This window comes from Cuculus canorus, chromosome 2 (genome assembly GCF_017976375.1).
Source record: "Cuculus canorus isolate bCucCan1 chromosome 2, bCucCan1.pri, whole genome shotgun sequence".
In the NCBI taxonomy this organism is placed as follows: domain Eukaryota; kingdom Metazoa; phylum Chordata; class Aves; order Cuculiformes; family Cuculidae; genus Cuculus; species Cuculus canorus.
Genome location: NC_071402.1, coordinates 9,818,163 through 9,837,883, shown reverse-complemented (window position 1 = coordinate 9,837,883; position 19,721 = coordinate 9,818,163). Strand labels below are relative to the sequence as shown.

At 39.1% G+C, this 19,721-nt stretch overlaps 1 protein-coding gene across 1 annotated transcript in view; it reads left to right on the top strand.

Moving 5' to 3' along the window:
• The window catches only part of TG (thyroglobulin), a 156,279-nt gene that overhangs the window by 26,712 nt on the left and 109,846 nt on the right, over positions 1 to 19,721 (top strand). The window contains exons 17-22 of the mRNA XM_054060798.1: positions 1,372 to 1,581; positions 3,817 to 3,971; positions 4,423 to 4,579; positions 8,724 to 8,948; positions 13,639 to 13,788; positions 18,232 to 18,402. Of these exons, the coding sequence (XP_053916773.1) occupies positions 1,372 to 1,581; positions 3,817 to 3,971; positions 4,423 to 4,579; positions 8,724 to 8,948; positions 13,639 to 13,788; positions 18,232 to 18,402 (1,068 nt within the window). The remainder of the gene's footprint in view (positions 1 to 1,371; positions 1,582 to 3,816; positions 3,972 to 4,422; positions 4,580 to 8,723; positions 8,949 to 13,638; positions 13,789 to 18,231; positions 18,403 to 19,721) is intronic.

Below are 19,721 nucleotides of genomic sequence, written 5' to 3'. Positions count from 1 at the left end.
AGAGATGTAACTGTAATTTACATATAATGGTGGTTGTAGTTTACTTTGTCAGGATAAGTATTATTATCTGTTTTACAGTGATATCTTTTGGTCCTAAAATCTTTATTAAGAGTTTGTTAAACAGAGATGCCAGGTTTCCAGCTTTACTGACAGAGAGACACAGAGTGAAGAAGAAGAATGTAGTGGCCCTATTTCCAGAGTTATTGCAGAAAAGTAGCTATAAAGGAGACTTGGAAAAAAAACCTTTGGCAATTCAGAGAGACACATTTGGCAATTCAGAGAGACACATTTGGCAATTCAGCCTTTTATTCTGGCGTTGTAATGTTCAGAAGTAGAAAATAAATAGGTACTGTGCATACTGGATCCTAGATTCATCCTGCAAAGTTTTAAGTTTTAACTGGAGTCACTGCTGAGATAAGGAACGGGTCTCCATGTCTCCATCAGAAGGGATGTGAGAGAGGCTGCTCACACCCGAAACACCGGCAATCTTAGCCTTCCTCCGGTCCCCTCCTAGGCAGCTGGGGACTGATCTGAGCACTGCTCTTTGGTAAATGCTCTGTATATACACCAAGTAAGTGAATTGTATGATATGAGAACATCTTTTTCTTCATATTTATTTCTAAGTGAAGAAAGTGGGTTTTTTTCTTATGTTTTGTAGGTCTAGAACTCAAAAGTGTTTAATTTTTACTAGATATATTCAGTAACTATGTTGGGACTGAGCTAATACTGAGTCAAGCAGTTGGGTTGCACAGGGTAGTAGAAATTAATTATCATTGTAGTTATCCTGCTATAATGGTCTATTACAGTTGGCAGCAGTGTTGAAACAACTGTATAGATGTAGAGTGAGTTGATAAGGCAAACTTTGTGCTCCAACTGTAGCTGTATGCTACTGCTAAGGGCCTACAGCATCACCATAAACATCCTGGTGCTGTTGAAGACACCACAGTCATGGGCTATGGATCTTAAACTTTTCAAACTTCACCCTAAAAGGAATTGAGATTTTTTTTTTCTTTAATCCTGGTATTTCCACTGGATGTCTTTTGTAAACTTTTGTTCTGCTGATGGTTAGAAACTTCCTTCTTATTTTCTGCTTAATTTTATTAATAACTCTTTTAAATTATCTGTTCTTAGAAACCACACACATAGCTTTCTGGACCCAATGCGTTTACCCATGAAAGTCAATATGTGTCTTTTTATCAGCTTTAGTAGATAGGACTGTGCTGATTTCAAACCAGATCCAACATGAGATGAGTGGGAAATGCACAGAGTGCTCTCTAGGTTTTCTCTGTTGATATGAGAGTTATGTGTACTCTTAACTAGAACTCCTTCACAGTATGCCACTAATATGTCCCCTTTCTCATGTACCTAAAGGTCCGCAGTGTGCTCTGCCTTTTGGAGCCTCATCTGTTCTCAGAGGAGCTGTATTTTGTGAAAATGTTTCTGGGCAAGTGTCAAATATTCAACAGTGCCGGCTGGTGTGTCGTCAGGGCTTCCACAGTGCCTTTTCCAACACGTCGTTTCAGTGTGATGTGCAACAACGTCGATGGGTCTCAGCTGCTCCGCTCTATCAGGCCTGTCAGAGTATGTCTGAACTGACATGGGTTGGGAAGAACACAAAGCAATAAAAATAGATGTACAGAAATGCACATTCATCACAAAGCTGCTGAATGACAATAATAGGACACAACAGTTAAATGATAGTTGCTAAATTAAGGTGCAGAAGGTTAGCTCTGTCTTCTGCCATCTTCATGTCTGGCTCTTGGCTGCCTCCTATGCCAGAAATAGTCCTGCTTTTTTGTAATAATATAGCTATAAATAGTTATTCAATCTATATGCAGATTTTTCTTTGCAAGTTAAAAGGTGCTGGCACCATGAAGCAATTCTGATGGAACCACTTAGTCCTGGAAGAACAGATGAGTGCCAGATGTTTGAATTTGGCAGAACTTGACTATTTGCATAATCAAGTCACTGTTACTTCTGCATCTTTCTGCAGCAGTCTGTTCTTTGGGATTATTGTTGTATTTGTTGGCTGACTTGTGGTATTTTTCAAACCATTTTTCTTTCAAGAAAAAAAGTCACAACACTAAATCTTGAAAGAATCAGTTGTCTATTCAGAGCTTATGTAATTGGATAGTAATTTTGACCTTGTAAGTTGTTTCAAATAGAGATACATTCTGATCAAAACGGCAATTTGTAGCACTGCTGAACTTTGAGAAATGCAGATCTTGATGCTAAGTTTGCAGCTACTCTTCGTCTGCAGAATGAGTTAAATCATTCTGGAAACCTCAGTATTGACACATTTCCAGTTGTACCCCAGGTCTTCTATTCCTAATGTAAATTATTTTAAACTTCAAAGCTTAGGCACTTTCCTCTGTCTTTAATCATGTTTGCTAGGTTTCTCTAGCATGTTATGAACTACCTCTTGTTTGGCTGGTGGCTGTTGAATAACTGTTTCTAAGGACAAAGGAGAGTGTGGCAGTCATTTAATGCAAGCAAAGGACTTCCCACACTAACTTGCATTTGAAATAAAGCATGGTTTTAAGGAGAGAGAGAAAATTCCCAACACATCAGAAGGTGACTGAATAAACTTCACAATAATGGGGAATTCATCACGACCCTAAGTCATTTGTTCCAATGGATAATTACCCACACTATTAAAAATCTTATTTCCTGTTCCTTATAGGTACACTTAAAGATTGTGGTTAAGTCAGCTCTTCATTACTCTTTGATAAAATAAATAGATAGAGGACTTTGTGCCTTGCAGGGAGAAGCAGGCTTTTGTGTCTCTGGTCTCTCCTGCCATTCTCCATGGATGCTCTCCAGGCTTTCCCACACTTGTTTTCAGGGGAGAGGGACTGGGGGAATTGTGCTCCAGCAATGACATTTCTACATGATGCGCAGTGAAGGTCTGTAGAGAAGGTGAATGAGAGAGAGCTCTGCCTCTTCTCCAGGCTGGTGGGATAAGAGACAGCTTCAATTTGGAGCTGGCATGACAGCATCACTGCTGTGCTGAATCTGAGATAACAAACCCTCCATGAAGCCTGGGATCAGTGTCACTCCAGCAGAGACAAGAAATTTTCATCTATTTTTTCTTTTTTTTCCCAGCTAAAAACTGGCCAAATAGATTTTCATTTTGAGACTGACCTCATGGGTTTCTCATCAGTTTGTGTGATTCGTATCACTTCGATTTGCTATAGAAAATTGAAAGGCCCTTGTAGATGTCCATGTCAACATCATTATGCAATCAAATTTTGCTCCTAAAACTTCATTCCCAGTTAATTTGACAAGCTAGGTTGTTGAAAGCCCATTTGAATTAGTAATAATTTCTTTAACCATTTAATTCCTTTTTTTTGATAGAAGACCTTTCATGAATCTAAGAGAAGCAGAGGTTGACGTGTCAGTACTTCTGTCTTCCTATTTCTTTTCCAAGTGTTGGCCTAATGTCAACTTTCATCTACTTCTCTGGAAATTCCTATCTGATAAGACTTATAAAACCTTGTTAATGATCCAGATTGTTCCTTATCCTTCTGTGAGTTAGTGCTCCAGTGTAAAATATCTCTTTATTATTCTGTGGTTATATCACCTGTCTTTTTTCCCGAGTGCACAACAACAGATACTTATCAAGCATGTGTCTTGCTGCTTATTACTTCCTACCAGTCTACTGCTTTCACCTAGAAATAGGGAGATCTGTTGATGCAAGATCTAAATGCCAAATCAACTTTATCTTTTTTGAAAGTAACTTTGAAAGTCAGTTTCTACATTAAACACTAGGGCTAGTAAATGCCTTTTCTATTTTTTTTCCCTTTTTCTTTTTAGAGCTCCAATTATTTCAGACAGTTCAAGCTCAAACACACTTTCAACTGCTACTGCCTGCTGAGAAGACTTGTAATTCTGACTACTCTGGATTACTCGAGGCATTCCAGATATTTATCTTAGATGAGCTGAAGGCTCGTGGTTTCTGTCACCTCCAAGTAATTTCAATTCTTTATTCTTTGCTGTGGTGGGTATCTGGGAGGTTTTTTGTTTATTTGTTTGTTTTTAAATAATAAAGGTGAGACTCAAAGTAGAACTTAGACTGTTTGAGAGAGATGGAAGATCAGAAAATCCTATGAAATCTGTCTGAAATGGCAGCCTCATATGTATGGCTTTGAAAATAGGATGCTTAGTCTCACAGAGCCCACATTGGCAATGAGCTGTAGCCATAGAAGTCGTTTATTACAAATATATGTTGATGGAAAAGAATTTTGACAGTCCTTACGTTGAGTAAATAACCTGCTAAAATGAACTTTTCCTACTTCTACATATGTTTTTACAGGGCCTTTTGAAAATGTTGTCTGTAAGCATAGCACAGTGCAAATCAATAGGGAAAGGCAAGAACTAGAAGGTTGACTAACTGTGGTTTCACTTAATTTTGAATTTGAGGTAAACGCTTTTGGAAATATCGGCTCGGTTTCTGTCTGTGATGATTCCAGTGTCTATGTTGAATGCCTGAGCGTTGACCGCCTAGGAGTGAATGTCACATGGAGGACTCAGCTGCAAAACATCCCAGCAGCTTCTCTGCCTGACTTACATGATATTGGTAAGGTTTTTTTTACCCTCTGATATTTCTTTTGAATTAAGCCTACTTTGCTTTTAATGATTTTGCTTCCCCATGTCTTGCTATTAGGAGGCACTAAAAGGTATTATAAATGCTCCCTGAAATAGTCTGTTTTTATGACACTGGAGTTGTGGTTTTGAGCTCTTGGAGTTGATTTGAGCTCTTTTCAGGCTGTGACTGCATGGTGGAAAGAAGCTACAATTGAATGTTTATTTCAGATAGGACTGCCTCTCCCAGCTTCCTTAAATGAGATTGAAAATCACTTTATCAAGCATGACCTGAACTGTCCCAGATGTTAATTTCCATTGAACGGGTCCTCAGGGTGGAAAAGATTGTGTTCCATATTGGGTTGTACTCAGAGAAACACAATTAAGATGTTACCAAAAATATAACTAATTTCTTCCAATGTGGGTTTGGTTTTTTTTTAATTTCATTCTTTCCTTTTTTTTTTTTTTTTTTTTTTCCCCTCTTTTTCTTTTTATAACATTACCTTTGATAATAAAGAGAGGCTTTTACCTTGGAAGCCCCACAGTAATTATGCAGAGACCACAGACTGGTGGATCTTCGCTGTGATTTCCAAATGAGTTAGGGATGGTGTAAGGAACTTCTTTCAAAGCAATCAGTGTTTCCCTTTAAAATAAAAGAAGTAAAATACATATCCCAAGTTCAAATGCTGTCTGTGCCAGAATTTCTCTAGTTTTACTGCTTTTCATTTGTGGTCAAGCACTAAATATAAATAACTATGTCTGCATGTATCCTTCCCTCTAACATTGGCACTTGGAGACCTGTGCCCTACAGCGTTTTTTGCCTGACCAGAACTGAGTACAAAAGCTTTCAGAACACTGACAGTGCTGCGGAGGTTGTTTAGTTCTTGGTTTTCAGTCTGTTTATGTTTATATCCATTCAGTTGCTCTGGATTATAAAGGAAACATGAATATCCAAGAAGTTTGCAGAAGGTGTATCAAAGGATGTTTGGTTTTATATTAAACATTACTTTTGAAAGTGTTTTGCTTTGAAGGCATTATATTTTTGTCCCTCTCCACACTATAATTTTCCTGTAGTCCTAAAATTGCTTTCCACACAATAACTCTATGGTTTCAGGAGAGGTTGTATGAGTCTAGTGTGTGGAGATCAGACAACTGGGAACCTGCTTTCTGAATCCTCTTGGCATCACCAACTTCCATTAACTTCTAAGACAGATTTAGGTCTTTCTGTTTGAGGTGTTTTCTGATGCATTTACACAGAGGGAGGAAATTTGCTCTCTGGTTTGAAAATCTACATTACTAAAATAGCTTTGTCCTTTTCTAGCTTATTTATGGGTAAATAAGAGGGCTTGCTCTTGAAGTAGCTGAAAAAAAAATCGCTAAACAGAAGCACAGCGTACATATGTTCCCAATGAATAGCCTTAAACCTAAATCACTCACAAATGTTTTATTACTTTTTTCTTGCAGACATTTTCATGTATTAAATTCTGAGGCTGTGTGAATGCCTTCTTGAAGGATCTTATGCCATTTGGCTTGTAGCTTAGACCTCAGCTCTAAAACAGAGAGGAACACTTGCAGCAACTTTTTTCTGTTCAACAGGCAAAAATACTAATGATTATAAAAATGAGCTCTAGGTGGATGAACATACAGTAAACACTTCCCAACAGTGAGATTGGAAGAAATCAACCCCTGCCTTATACAAGCTATGTCTTATTGTCTGTATTTTCCTTAAAGAGAAAAAAAAATGAAAACCAAACCAGAAACAAATTTACTTTTTTTTTCCTTTCTCTTGTCTCTCACTTTCTCATTTGATCGATATAAATATATAATTGTATGATCCCTCTCACACTGAAATTAATGTTTTGTTCAACAAGAGCAACCCTAAATCAAACTTCTCCCCACTGCGTAACACAGGATGTAACTATTTGCAGGATAGATCTGTATGAAAAAATGTGTTGTCCTCCTAAAAGTCCAGGTACCTAAAGATATACCACGCCTTGGGGAAATGCTTAGTAAGAACTTCCAGTAAATTCAACAAAGTATGAGAAGTGTAGTAACTTAAATTGCCAAAATTGTGCCCCCAAATGGGAGCAAAAGTAGGGAAGCACTATTGTATAGGTCATTTTGAAGGGAAGCTCATCTTGGACCAGAAGCCAGGTCCCATGTCAGCAGTGAAGTATGTCCCCAAGCTGGCCAGCTGTGTTGAAAGGGCTGGACCAAGCCAGCTCATGTAAGATGTCGCCAGCGAGTCTGTGGCTGACGTGTGTCTCAGGCACTGCATCGTTCTCTGTTGAGATGTTAGAGGATGTACCCCTCTTCTTGCAATGCATGAATATGTATGCTACAGTTAAACACTTGTTTATATACTCCGAATGTAAAGGACACTCTGCGTGCACAGATACGTACTGTGGCTATTGGAGAGTCACATTTAGTGGCAGAGTTAAACTTTTTAACACGGGGAGAGAAACTAAAGGAAGCTCAACAGACTTAAGTGGGTTGTTACAGGTTTGAGTGTTTAGTTCTTTTCTACGTGCAGATTCCCTCCAGCTGTCATTTCAAGGTTATTTTTCATTCTGTTACAGCTAGTCACTAGAAATTCAGAATGATATTTGTTTGAATAAAAGGCTAATCTGCTTATTCCTTCTTTCAATTATGTTGGTTATGTGATCATCTCCAATGATTTCCCTATGAGCTAAGCATCATTTTGGCCTGGCACTGAACAAAACTATGTGTTATTTTGTTGATCATAGTATATGTTAGAGCAGCAGAAGGAAGGGTTGCTCAAAGCTAGAGGAAAAAGATCATTGAGAATAAAAGGTTGCAGCCATCCATTTTAGTACAATGTTTGTTTGCTTTAGCCCATAAATGTAAAATCCTGGTGTCCCTCCCCTGCAAGGGAGGAAACAACATCTACATGACAGCAATCATCTACGGACCAGCATTCAGGAAGAAAAAGCACCTATAGTATCAATATTAAAGGTCTAGGATGATCTTTCAGAAAAGTGACGGTACCTCTGTGGTCCCCACAACACAGGCAGGGTGGCAATGCTGCATTGCCAAAACCTCGTACCTGGCTGTGAAATTCTCTCCTCATGCAACTGAAAAGCCACTTCTGTGGTACAGCGCAAATTCAGGAACCTCACCACGTCAGAGGGCAACAGTACCCTCAGCTATATGCCTTGGACGCACCAGTCACAAAATAATCTTTGTAAAGCGTATGAGTGTAACATTCCTCTCCTTCTCTTTATGTATATAACACGTAACATGCTCCCTGTGAAAATTCAACATCTAAGGTTGTTGGTATACTCACAAATGTCAAAGTATACAGTGTGTAGAACTTCCCGTTTGCTGGGTTACTGAGCTACTCACCTGTAGCTACTGGAGGGCCATATCTTGCAAATCTGAAGCAGTAAACATCACCAACATTTCGTTCAATGCCATAAAGCCTGCAGGGATTAACAGAACGTGACAGCAAACAAAATCTCCTGGCAACACTGTTCTTGTAGTACTTCTGGTCCAGCAAAACTGAGGAATTCTCTGTTGATCTAGTGCTGAAAATTGTCCTGGCACAAGTCATCGAGAGGGAAGCTCTCTCGGCAACTAAGAATATAGAGAGAAGGAAATGTACTCATTGTTGCCAACTTTCAGCACCAGCTTCAGCAGTTGTGAATAAGGTGTCTCTTGCACAGGGGGGGACACTTTGAATATCAGTAGTGTGACAGAAGGTGACTATTGTGTTGTTACAGATGCTGGCCTTCAAAAACAAACCAACAAAGTGCTGAAAAAGAAGGTGACACCAACTGAAAATATTGAATTAAATCTGAATGTCAAATGATCCTGATCTGTCAAATGTCATCTGCTAAATTTTTGTAACTTGGAAACTTTGATCTCTGATCCTTTTATTTTTCAATATGCTGGTTTTGTTGGGATTTTTTTTCCTGTTTCATTAGCACTCTCTAAATACACTGGGTATATGAAGACAGACACCGTACAGCTTCATTCTTGTCAAGTCTTTGCTAACATCTTTGTATATCTCTATCTAACTATGCTTTTAATGTAAAGTTCATTGGTTTCTGTGTGTTATCCATTCTCATACTGGAAGTCTCTTACATGCTATTTTGTTTTATTTTTCCCTCCTTTAGAAAATGCAATTGTTGGAGAAAAACTCATTGGAGCATTTATAAAAGTGATTAAGGATGGTGGTTTTCTGCTGCATTTGGACTCCAAGCAGTTCCTAGGAGATTCTTTCATTGATTTTCCCCGGGATGAAGACTTTGATCTCTCTCCAAGTGTGCAGCTAGGATGTACAAGTGGGTTTCGAAGAACTTCGTCTCCTGGGAAAGCAGTCCAAAATTCACAAGGATGTGGTAAGTCTCAGTTTAACTTTCCCTTTCAGTATAAAGCTAAAGTGATAGAATCATCTGTGAACTTGTGTTTATGGTTAATATCTGAAAGACATGAAGCACTAAAGCGAATGGCAAATCTGTGGAGAGATGGTAATTAGTGCCTTGGTTATTATTCCGTCCTTGTGTTGAACCAGTGATTTGGAAGTAGGCTTTATGGCACTGATGTAGAAGATTTTTCAAACATTTTTTTTATTTTTTAGAAAAAATATATCTAGCATTAGAAGGTTTTTCTGTAATATATGTGATCCTTAATAAGTTTTCACAAAGATAATGGAGCCAGACTGTCAGGTGATGCTGATGATATGCTACCCAGAACAGAAACCTAGATGCAGACGTGGCAAAAGTACTGAGATTGTGAGTTCCTGGACCAAACTCAGGAAACTCAGATAAAAACTTTCTCAGTGTTGACCAACACTCAGACCTGATTGCATTTCTGCCCTCTTTTCATCTTCTTTCCTTCTGTTTAGTCTGCTTCCCTAGAACAGGTTGCCTCTCTGCCAACATCCTGGTTAGGGCTGCGAATCTTACCTTTTTGGTGGATCCTCGTGGCTGTGCCTAGCACTCCTGCATACCAGGTTATGCTACTAAAGAGCCTTTGCCTTAACAGGCCTGCTCCTGTTTCTACTAATGCCAGACCTCCTGCAGTTCAACTGCCATCATTCTTGCTGGCCAAATTATCCTCAGTGTGTCTTTCTTATGTCAATTTGAGATGTGTCCGCTATGTCTAGCTTTTTTCTTTTGTTTTGGAACAGAGTGGGGATGGACCACTTTTAGGTATAAGATCAACAGTAGCATGTACTGGATAACGTTTCCAAAATAGGAAATATTTTCAGATGGGAAAACATCAACACTATGAAGCTTAAGTTAGAGAACCTAAGAGCAAATCAAAATATATGAAAACAACTTAGCTCCCTTCTTGGCGTGGTTGTTCTCTTTAATTAGGAGGGCTTCCTAACGCATGGGCAAAAGCTTCAAAGTAGTTCAAAGCATTCAAGTGATGAATCAGTTCTGAACTGCTGCAGTTTTCATCTTGGACCTTTATAAGTCAATTGACTGCAGTTCAACTCCATTCTCTTAAACACTTCAGATTTATTTACATATTTGATTATACACCATGCAGAAAACCAGTTAATTCCTGCTGAGAATCTAGTGTCTGTAACAAGTTGCAGTCACTTAACAAGATATACTGTTGTACTGATTACTGGTATCATTATTTATTAAGTAGAGTCCCTCACTTAAAGCAGAACTTACAAAGAATTGGATCTTTCTGCCAAATATTTCCTGCCTCTAGGAAGCAATGAATTAATTTGCTTTGTAAGTTAGTTCATACATATTTGAAGAAGCTAGCTCTAGAAAAAGGCACTCGGGAAAAAGGACTTGTAGAGACTCTGAAAGGAGACAGTTTCTGCTCCAGGTTTCGGCAGAGATTTTAGAGATTTTGTACTGAGAAGTCATAGTAAACACACTGCTGGACACTGGTTTGTGTAGTAGGAGTGTATTTTATTCTAAACAGATGATTTAGGAGTTCAGTTTCTGGTTCCTCTGAGATAGACATATCTCTATATGTTGAGTTTTATTTTGCATTATTAATATATTCTCGTCATTTATCCTTCTGGATCTGTTTCTCTACTAACAGTAGGGGCTAGTAATAAGAAGTTATCACCTGCAATTACAAAAATCAGTTGTGTGAGGGTGGCAGGGATTCTTTCTTTATTTGCTTGCCTTTCCTGTTCTATCATGTTGTTGAAACACAAATTGTCTTTTCAGATCCTGATCTTATTGATTTTTTTTTTTGGTTTTGTTCCTCTGTAACGGACACTTCCTCTTGCTCCAGGAAGTGTGGACAGCTCTTAGTAGTAGCAGCTTTCTGGTGTTCTTAATAAACCTAACACGTTCCATTTAGGAACATCCAGCTTGCATGAAACTACCCCTTCATCTCTCATGTATTTTCCTTATAGTCATATTTTTCTTTAGGTTTGCATCTCTTATAGCTTTGTGTCTTGCTTTTCTGCCTGTAAAACTGGTAACATTTATCATGTATTTTTCTTCTGTGACTTTTTTTCTTTGTCTCTGTCTTACAATGAGTTACTTTACCCCACAGCTGTTTGTGAATATAATTCCTTAAGGATCTGAGATAATAGTTTTATTTTAGCTAAATCTTAAAAGGACAAAAGACATTTTCTTTGCTAAGCTGTGAAGCGAAAAAGAGCTGGAAACTGTTCAGGAGGCAGCTACATGAACAACCCTCCTCCTCTTATTTATTTCAGGAGAAAGCCTGAAGCCCATTTGTGAGTTATCTTTGGTTTATTATATGTTTTTATGCTGGTCCTTTGTATTATTTAGAATGCTTGCCAATCCTATCAGAGTTTCTTTGAGGAAAGCAAAATCTAAATCAAATCAAATACTAGATTTACAGCTAAGCGGGCAGCTCAAGTCTCCATTTATAATAATCTGGATGAAGAATCTAATATCTCAAATTTTCCCACTGTCCCTGGAGGGAGAAAAGAGAAATGCAAGCATTGGTTAGTGATCAGTTGTGACAATCTTTAAGCATGCTTAGTGTAGTGAGAGCTAGTCTGAAGTAAAAGGAGGCTACTGTGAGGAGTGATACCCCTATGCGGAGCTGCTTTGTGTTTCCCCAGCGAGTTGTTCTTTAGCCTGGAAAATGATACTCGACATGTTGTTCCCTTGGTACAGAGAAGCCTGAGTCTGGTTAGAAGCAAGGCCAGGTTACTAATCTGATGTGCACGAGCAAGGGATTCTGTTAAATTTAAATTAAGTTTAAATTTTATTTGATTAATTGATTATTTGCTTTTATTTATTGTATTGCTAGAATAGGAAACAAATTTTGAGGCCAGTGCTAACGCTTCATTCTGAGACTTTGGTTCAAGGCTATTCTCCAGTTTCTTAATTGTTAAACCATATGAATGTTACAGCTTGAAAGATGTAAAATATAATTGTTTACCTGACTTCTAGAATCAAACTTAACCTCTACATGATTGTGTCGAGTGTAAGCTATAGCTGAAATGTTACATGTCTTCAAGATTTATAAACTCTAGAAAACATGTGTCTCTGCACCAATGTTTGGCTGATCTTTGTGCCCTTTTGTTAATCTAATGTGTAAAACAAAAGGCAAAAATGTTTAAAATGTGGTTGGAGACACAGATGTTACTTTCACATCATGACAGTAATGACAAAACAAGGAGGACACTTTAAAAAGCTTTTTTTTTTTGCTTTTTAAAATTTAATTGCTTAATTAACATCCCTTATCATTTGCATTTTGTCTAGTTTAATTATGGATTACTCATTTGGTTTTAATTTCCACCTTTGTTCATTTGCGATCAGTATGATCGTTTTTGCATGTGTTGGAAAATGTCTTTAAAATGTATCAGACACCCTTGTGTATTAAATAATATGCATGAGAAAGGAGCATTCTGTCTCATCCAGGGTTTTTTGGTTCTATAATTGATTTTAGATATGTGTTACACCTAGAGCAATTGCCTTGGTATTGGGAAGGTAATATCAGTCTCACAATTGCCTCATCCTAGATTTTCCTGTTGGAGCACTTAGAGCAGATGAGGGAAGATACAATCATTTTTATGCTAGCTGTCTTTTTGTTCTATTACAATTTAGATGCTCCTGTAAGTTAAGTTAAGTTAATTTACCTTCCAATGTGTTGGACAGAATAGCAGTTTATCGTACGGGTTGTAGTGGGGATGGTCAGTTTTCTTTACTGTTTCTTTCTCATACAAGCTTAAACTGCTGTCAAGATGTGAGGCAAAAACAGAAATGAAGTTTTGCACCTTGTCAAAGTCCCAAAACATACATTTGATAGTGTTTAGAAGGAAATCTACATCTGGAAAGCAGCTGTGAAATAACAAGTAAAGGTATTGTCCTGCAAATGCGTCTGTGACTCTTCTGCTTTAATGTGCATTTGAATTATCTACAAGGAAAGACAGTGTTTCATTACCTCCCAGAAGACTAAGAATTTTCTTGGTAATATGTGACAGGTCAGCTGAAAATACTACTCTTAATTGTTCAGAAAACGATATATATATACTCACTAAGAATATATTTTTGGTTTATGTTTGGGTTGTCATATGCACAGCTGATGACTTTTAATCCAATCATTACTGTTTAGGTTGGAAGTACTTAGCAAAAATTTCATTACCAGGAATTCTCAATGAAAGTGTTACCGTATGGTGGGTTTCTGTATGATGTTATTGGAATTTCTTCTCCTAGGAGCCTTCCTGTTTCTGTCTGTAGTGTTAGAAGTTACTCTGTTTGTAGCATGTATTCCTTTGTTTTCTTTCACAACCTATCCACAAAGTTATCTTATTACAAATGCATTTGACATATGAAAATCAGGCCCGGACTTGGCCTCTCCAAAGAACCTGATGTGCACTAATTCAAGAACAAGTTTAGGGTGACGTGAGAGGAAAAGATCGCTGTTTGTGTTCCAGACATTGGTGAGTTTAATGGAAATTTAAGGAGTGTTCGCCTGTGTTATCTACCTAAAACCATATATATTAAGAGTTTGAAGCCTATGTAAAGTCTTCCAGCATTATATACACACACTCCCAGACATGTGTGCAAATGCCTGAATTGATTGGATTCAACAAGAGTCATAAGGTGGTTGTTCTCTTTGCAGTTGTTTGTCCTCCGGGCAGTTATTTCCAGAAAGATGAATGCATTCCATGCCCTCTTGGCTACTATCAGTATCAGACAGGACGTTCCTCCTGTATCAAGTGTCCTGTGGACAAAACTACCAGCTCCAATGGGGCATTCAGTGCTGATCACTGTAAGTTGAACTCCTTTTTTTCCCCTTATCCTTTGTATTCAGACTTCAAATAACTAATGGATTTTTTTTCCATCAGTAAGCTTAAAAAAAAATGGGGTTTTTTTTGGATGGATACAATGCCTTCTGCATACATTCAAAGACAATTTGCAAAGACAGAACAAAATGTCTGGTATTTTGACCAAAAATGCATGATAAACAAGTGGTCAGTCTCATCCAGGATGTTGTGGTTCCTTCAGATGTGTTTATTGTCCTCCGAAATGAAATCTGGGTATTCAGTATCAGTGAGAAAGATCTTAGTTCACTTATTGCCACTTTCATGAACTTCAGAGTAATCTCGTTACTGTGCAGCACTTTCACCTGCAAACACATACTTCTCACAAAGCAGCTATCGATACGCTCACTAAAGTTGGTATATTCAGTTTAAATGATTGGTGGAGTTCGCAGTCCTGAGGCATATGGGTAAAATTAGGACCCTGAATTTTTGGAAAACAAATTTCCAGCTGTTCCAAGAGTTAGTCAATAGGACCCTCTGGTAAACTGCCCACAGGGACATGGGAGCAGAACAGAGCTGGCAGATCTTTAAGGATGCTTTCCATAAAGCACAAGAGTTCTTGGTCCGCAGGTGTAAGAATCCAGAGGAGGAAGGCAAGAGGGCAGCATGGCTGAGTTGAGACTGGCTGGTCAAACTAAAGGGCAAGAAGGAAATGCACAGGCGATGGAAGCAGGGACAGGTATCCTGGGAAGAGTATAGGAACACTGCCTGGTTTTGTAGGAGTGGGGTCAGGAAGGCCAAGGTGTGACTGGAGCTGAACTTTGAAAGGGGTGCAAAGAATAATACAGAGGGCTTCTACAGCTGTGTCAACCAGAACAGGTACAAGAAATTGTACCCTTAGAAAAGCAAGACTTGGAAATTGGTTGCAACACACAAGTAGTTGACTGAGGAACTCAACATTTTTAACTCATTCTTCAAGGTGAGGTTTAGGGGAGCAAAGTCCCTTCCACTGTAACAGAAGTTGGGTATGACACCACCTGAGAAACCCAAACATACATAAGTCTATGGGACCTGATGAGATGCATCCCAGAGTTCTAAGGGAATTGGCCATTGTAGTTGCCAAGCCATTCTCCAGGATACTTGAAAAGTCCTGGCAGTCAGGTGAAGCCCATTTTTAAACACGATAGTTAGGAAGACCCTAGGACCTACCAATGTGTCAGCCTCATCTCTGTGCTGGGGAAAATCATGTAACTTCCTTCTGGAAGCTATGCTAAGGCACATGGAGGACAGGGAGATGATTCAAGACAGCCAGCATGGCTTCGCCAAGGGCAAATCTTCCCTGACAGACCTAGTGGCCATCTATAATCAGTAAAAAAGAGAAGAGCTAGGGATGTCGTCTATCTGGAGTTCTCTAAGGCCTTTGACGCAGTCCTCCACATCATCCGTCTCTTTGAATTGGAAATATATAGATTTGCTGGTTGGATGGTTGCATCCAGAGGGTAGTGGTCAATGGCTCAATGCCCAGATGGAGATCAGTGGTGAGTGGTGTCCCTTAGGGGTCCATACTGGGACCAGTACTCTTTAATATCTTCATTAATTACATAGGCAGTGGGATTGAGTGTACCCTCAGCAAGTTTGCAGATGACACCAAGCTGAGTGGTATGGTTGATGGGCCTGAGGGAAAGGATGCCATCCATAGGGACCTGGACAAGCTTTAGAAGTAAGTCCATGTGAACCTCATGAGGTTCAACAAAGCCAAGTACAAAGTTCTGCCCCTGGGTCAGCACAACCCCCAGGATCAGTACAATCGGGGGGATGAAAGGACTGTGAGCAGTATACTTGGATATACTGGTGTATGAAAAGCTGGATGTGAGCCAACATGTGCCTGCAGCCCAGAAGGGCAGTCATATCCTGGGCTGCATCAAAAGAAGTGTGGCCAGCAGGTTAAGTGAGGTGATTCTGCCCCTCTGCTCCGGTGAGACACTACCTGGCTTACTGCATCCAACTCTGGAGCTCTTGGCACAGGAAAGACATGGACCTTTTGGAGTGGATCCAGAGGAGGGCCACAAAAATCACTAGTGGTACGGCGCACCTCTCCTATGAAGACAAGCTGAGAGCTGTCATTGTTCCCCACCCTGGAAAAGAGAAGGCTCCAAGGAGACCTTATTGCACCCTTTCAACACTTAAAAAGTGCTTACAATAAAGATGGGGACAGACTTTTCTAGCAGGGCCCATTGCAATAAGACTAGATGTGATGGCTTTAAACTACAAAAGGGTAGATTCAGACTAGACATAAGAAATATTTACATTGGAACAGGTTGACCTGAGAGATGGTAGATGCCCCATCTCTGGAAACCTTTAAGGTCAGGTTGGATGGGGTTCTGAGCAACCTGATCTAGTTGAAGATCTCCTTGCTTATTGTAGGAGGGTTGGACTAAATGACTTTTAAAGGTCACTTCTAATCCAAACTATTCTATGATTCATTATTTACGTGCAGTTCTGTGAAGAAAATCCTATATGAAGTCCAAATTCACTTTCTGCAGCATTAGTTCATGGATAAAAATAAAAGTCCGTAGTGAGAATGGGTGTCTGGGGAGTGTTGGTAACTATATGTGGTGTATTGAGGCATAATCTCCAAATGATGATCGAAGATCTTTATTAAGCAAAAGCAATCCCTTTTATACCCCTGCCTAGTTGAGGCAGTGCTTTTCCACTTGCCCAAATAGCTCAGTTATGCTTTCTTGTTTCCTGTCCTTGCATAGTCTGTCTTTAGCACAAATATCTACAGCTCTTAGCAACAATCTTCAGCCTGTGGTTTCTTCACTTTTGCAGTCTTGCTTACTAATTCCTAATGCCGTGTTTCTTGCTCACTAAGGCAATAATGTCTTTATCGTTTTCGGTTAACAAATCATCGCCTGGCCCCACAAGTATAGGGACTGTTTTGTTCTGTTTCAACTTATTTATTCTCTTCAGAGGGATGAAAAAAAGCAACAAGTTTATTGTAATTCAACCTGACATCAATTAACTTTTGCTTAGAGAAGACTTTAGATTGAGTTGTCATTCTTCATTTCCATATGTGTTCCCTTGGTAGTTATTGCACTCTTGTGTTTAAAAGTTTTCTCCTTAAGTTTTCTTTACTGCAAGTGCCTGTAACTAAATCTACCCCCTGCCTGGTTTCTACCTTACCTCTGTGCTGAGTTTCAGTGCTGGCCCTTTGCAAAGGGGCCATGTTGTACACGTTTAGCTTTCTTTATCCTTTCTTTCTCTCCTGTCTCCTTACAAAGTCTGAGGAGTTTGAATTAGCTGTCAGATGCAAAAGGAAAATATTAACTCACAAACACAGCACAGGAAAACTGAAAGGCTGAAGTGTTCTCTCTCCTGCTTGCCGTGTCTTCCTCTCAGAGGTTGTCTCTCTGGGACAAGGATAGCTGATTGCATGAGAAACTTCCTAAACTACCTTAGATCCTAGTTCAGTGTACTGAATTGAAACAAGGCTAACATTGGCACTTTTGGATATATTAGACTAAACTCTGGTGGTTTCTTTGTACAAAGATAAACCTCATTTGCTTTAGCATCTCAGGAGGAGGACATTAAAGTTGTTAACCTGTTAGGCTAAGTTCATTTGGGATTCTCTGCCGCTGCCTTTGGTATTGGCTAAATTTCCAGAGTTCTTTCTCTGTTGAGCCCAGATAACTGTTTTTTAAAGATTTCTAAATCATTAAAAATCATAAATAGTTGGGAAAATGCTGCTAATTAAAATCCAAGTTCTTCATTCCTTAAGAATGGAGTGTGAGGAACTTTTCTTTCTACTGAAAGGGGGGATAGGTAGGTGTGCAACAATTAACACGTTAATGTGATGACTCTTCTTCATAACATTTTATAGATCCAGTGCAGCAGACAATGAGAAGCCAGTTCTCTATACTTTTTTACTATACAGCACTTAGCATAAATGAGATCTGATCTATTGCAGAGGATCCTAGAAATATTTGCAATATGAATTGCAGTAACAACAAAGCAATGAGACTACCATACTTCAGAGCATGAAACGCCATGAAAATTATAGATCAATTTTCAGTGAACTCTCTGGTGTACCTAAAGCACTTTTGTCTTTAAGCATTGAAACATTGTCTTGCTGCACTGACAGGACCAAAGGTAATGGAAGAAATTAAAACACAGGAGGTTCCTTTGGAACATCAGGAAACACTTTTTTCATTGTGAGGTTGACTGAGTTCTGGCATAGGTTGCCGAGGGAGACTCCAGTCTTGGAGATGTTCAGTAGCCATCTGGACATGGTCCTGGACAACCAGCTCTATGTGGTCTTGCTTGAGCAGGGGGGTTGGACAAGATGAACTCCAAAGATCTCTTCCAACAAGAACCATTCTATGAAACCCAGTTGACAGCATTAACAAAGTACTGATTTTTTTTTTTCTCTTTTCATTTACTTGTAACAGGTATCACGTACTGTCAAAGCAATGAGCAAGGTCTGCAGTGTGATGAAGATGGCCAGTATAGACCTTCCCAGCAAGACCCTGACACTAAGAAGTCCTTCTGTGTCAATAACTTTGGAGTGGCACTTGACTGGACTGAAACAGATAATCTCCTTACAGACTACCAGTGCCTAGGTAAGTGTCCTAAGAATGTTTTGGGTGTGTCTCAACCCCAGATAAGTGAAACCTCCTTATGACAACACTCTGCGTTCCAACGCTGGCTGACAAGCTTATGAGGATTCACTTTCCCATAGTTGTAGCCTCTGCCATAAGCCACAATTCTTCTTAGTTTTATGTTTCTTGACTACATTGGGGAAGTCATTTCCTGTCAGTGAAGAGAGAGAAACGGGTTTGTTGCACTCTCAGGTGGTTGACACCTTTCTGTGTGTGCTGATCTCCTGCTCTCTGCTTGGAAACCAAAAGAATAATGAGATGGCTAATGGGAAAAAGCAGAATAAGGAGTTTTCTTCTTAACTTATCACTCATCAGTGTGTTCATTTGGCAATGACTTCACTGTGACGGCATAATGTCACTCTCTGGGATCCTGTTGTATGTGCCTTGGTGGACATATTCTTGCAAGCTGGAGGAACACACTGGTGCTTGAAAACAGTTGAGAAATACCAGTTCTTAAAGATAAATAATTTGAAAAGAAGTCAACCGTCAAACAGTCCCCAAATGGCTTGCAGTAAGGTCTAATTACAATGCTCAATCCCAAAGATTTTTCCCTTGCCCAAAAATACTTTTCCGGTATTTTTATTACTCATTGTATGACTGGCATCAAAATTAATGGAATATTCTGTCTAGAAAGTGATATTATGGTGTGCTGTGAATTAGACAATGTCTTATGACAAATGTGATCAGTGGGAGGAATATGAAATTAAAGCCCTCAGTTGTGAAGAGGATGCAAAACTGTCTTCAGTTAAAATAGCTATTTTTTCCTCAAAGCATACTTGGAGACCTATTGTAGTTATGAATACAAGATGTTAGCTTCTGCTTCTTTCAGTCACAGGGTAATAAGGATATTTCTCTGAGCAGAGGACTCGCAGCAACTTAATTCTCCTGTTACTTATTTGTCTAGAGCCCACCTGCATGAGCATTTCTGACTCTGTCCAGGACAGAGCAGTTGTAGATACCTATGCATATTTTTGTGAATCATGCTAGATTTCACTACAAATAAATAGTTATGTGCTGACAATTTAAGATTTAAAAGAACAACAAGAAGGGACGCATGAGAAGTCTGGTTCTTTGTTTTAAATACTTTACAGGTTAATTCAATTTCAGTTTTTCTTTTATAGACCACGCTACATTTCCAGAAAGCATTATATGATGTGAAACCTATTGTTAACTTTTCCCTGCCTCTCTACTTTCCTTAACTGAATTTAGCATGCAAACAAACAGCAGGGTCTGAAGACTGACCTCGCTTTGACAGAAGACTGGCGTTTGGCAGGGTCAAT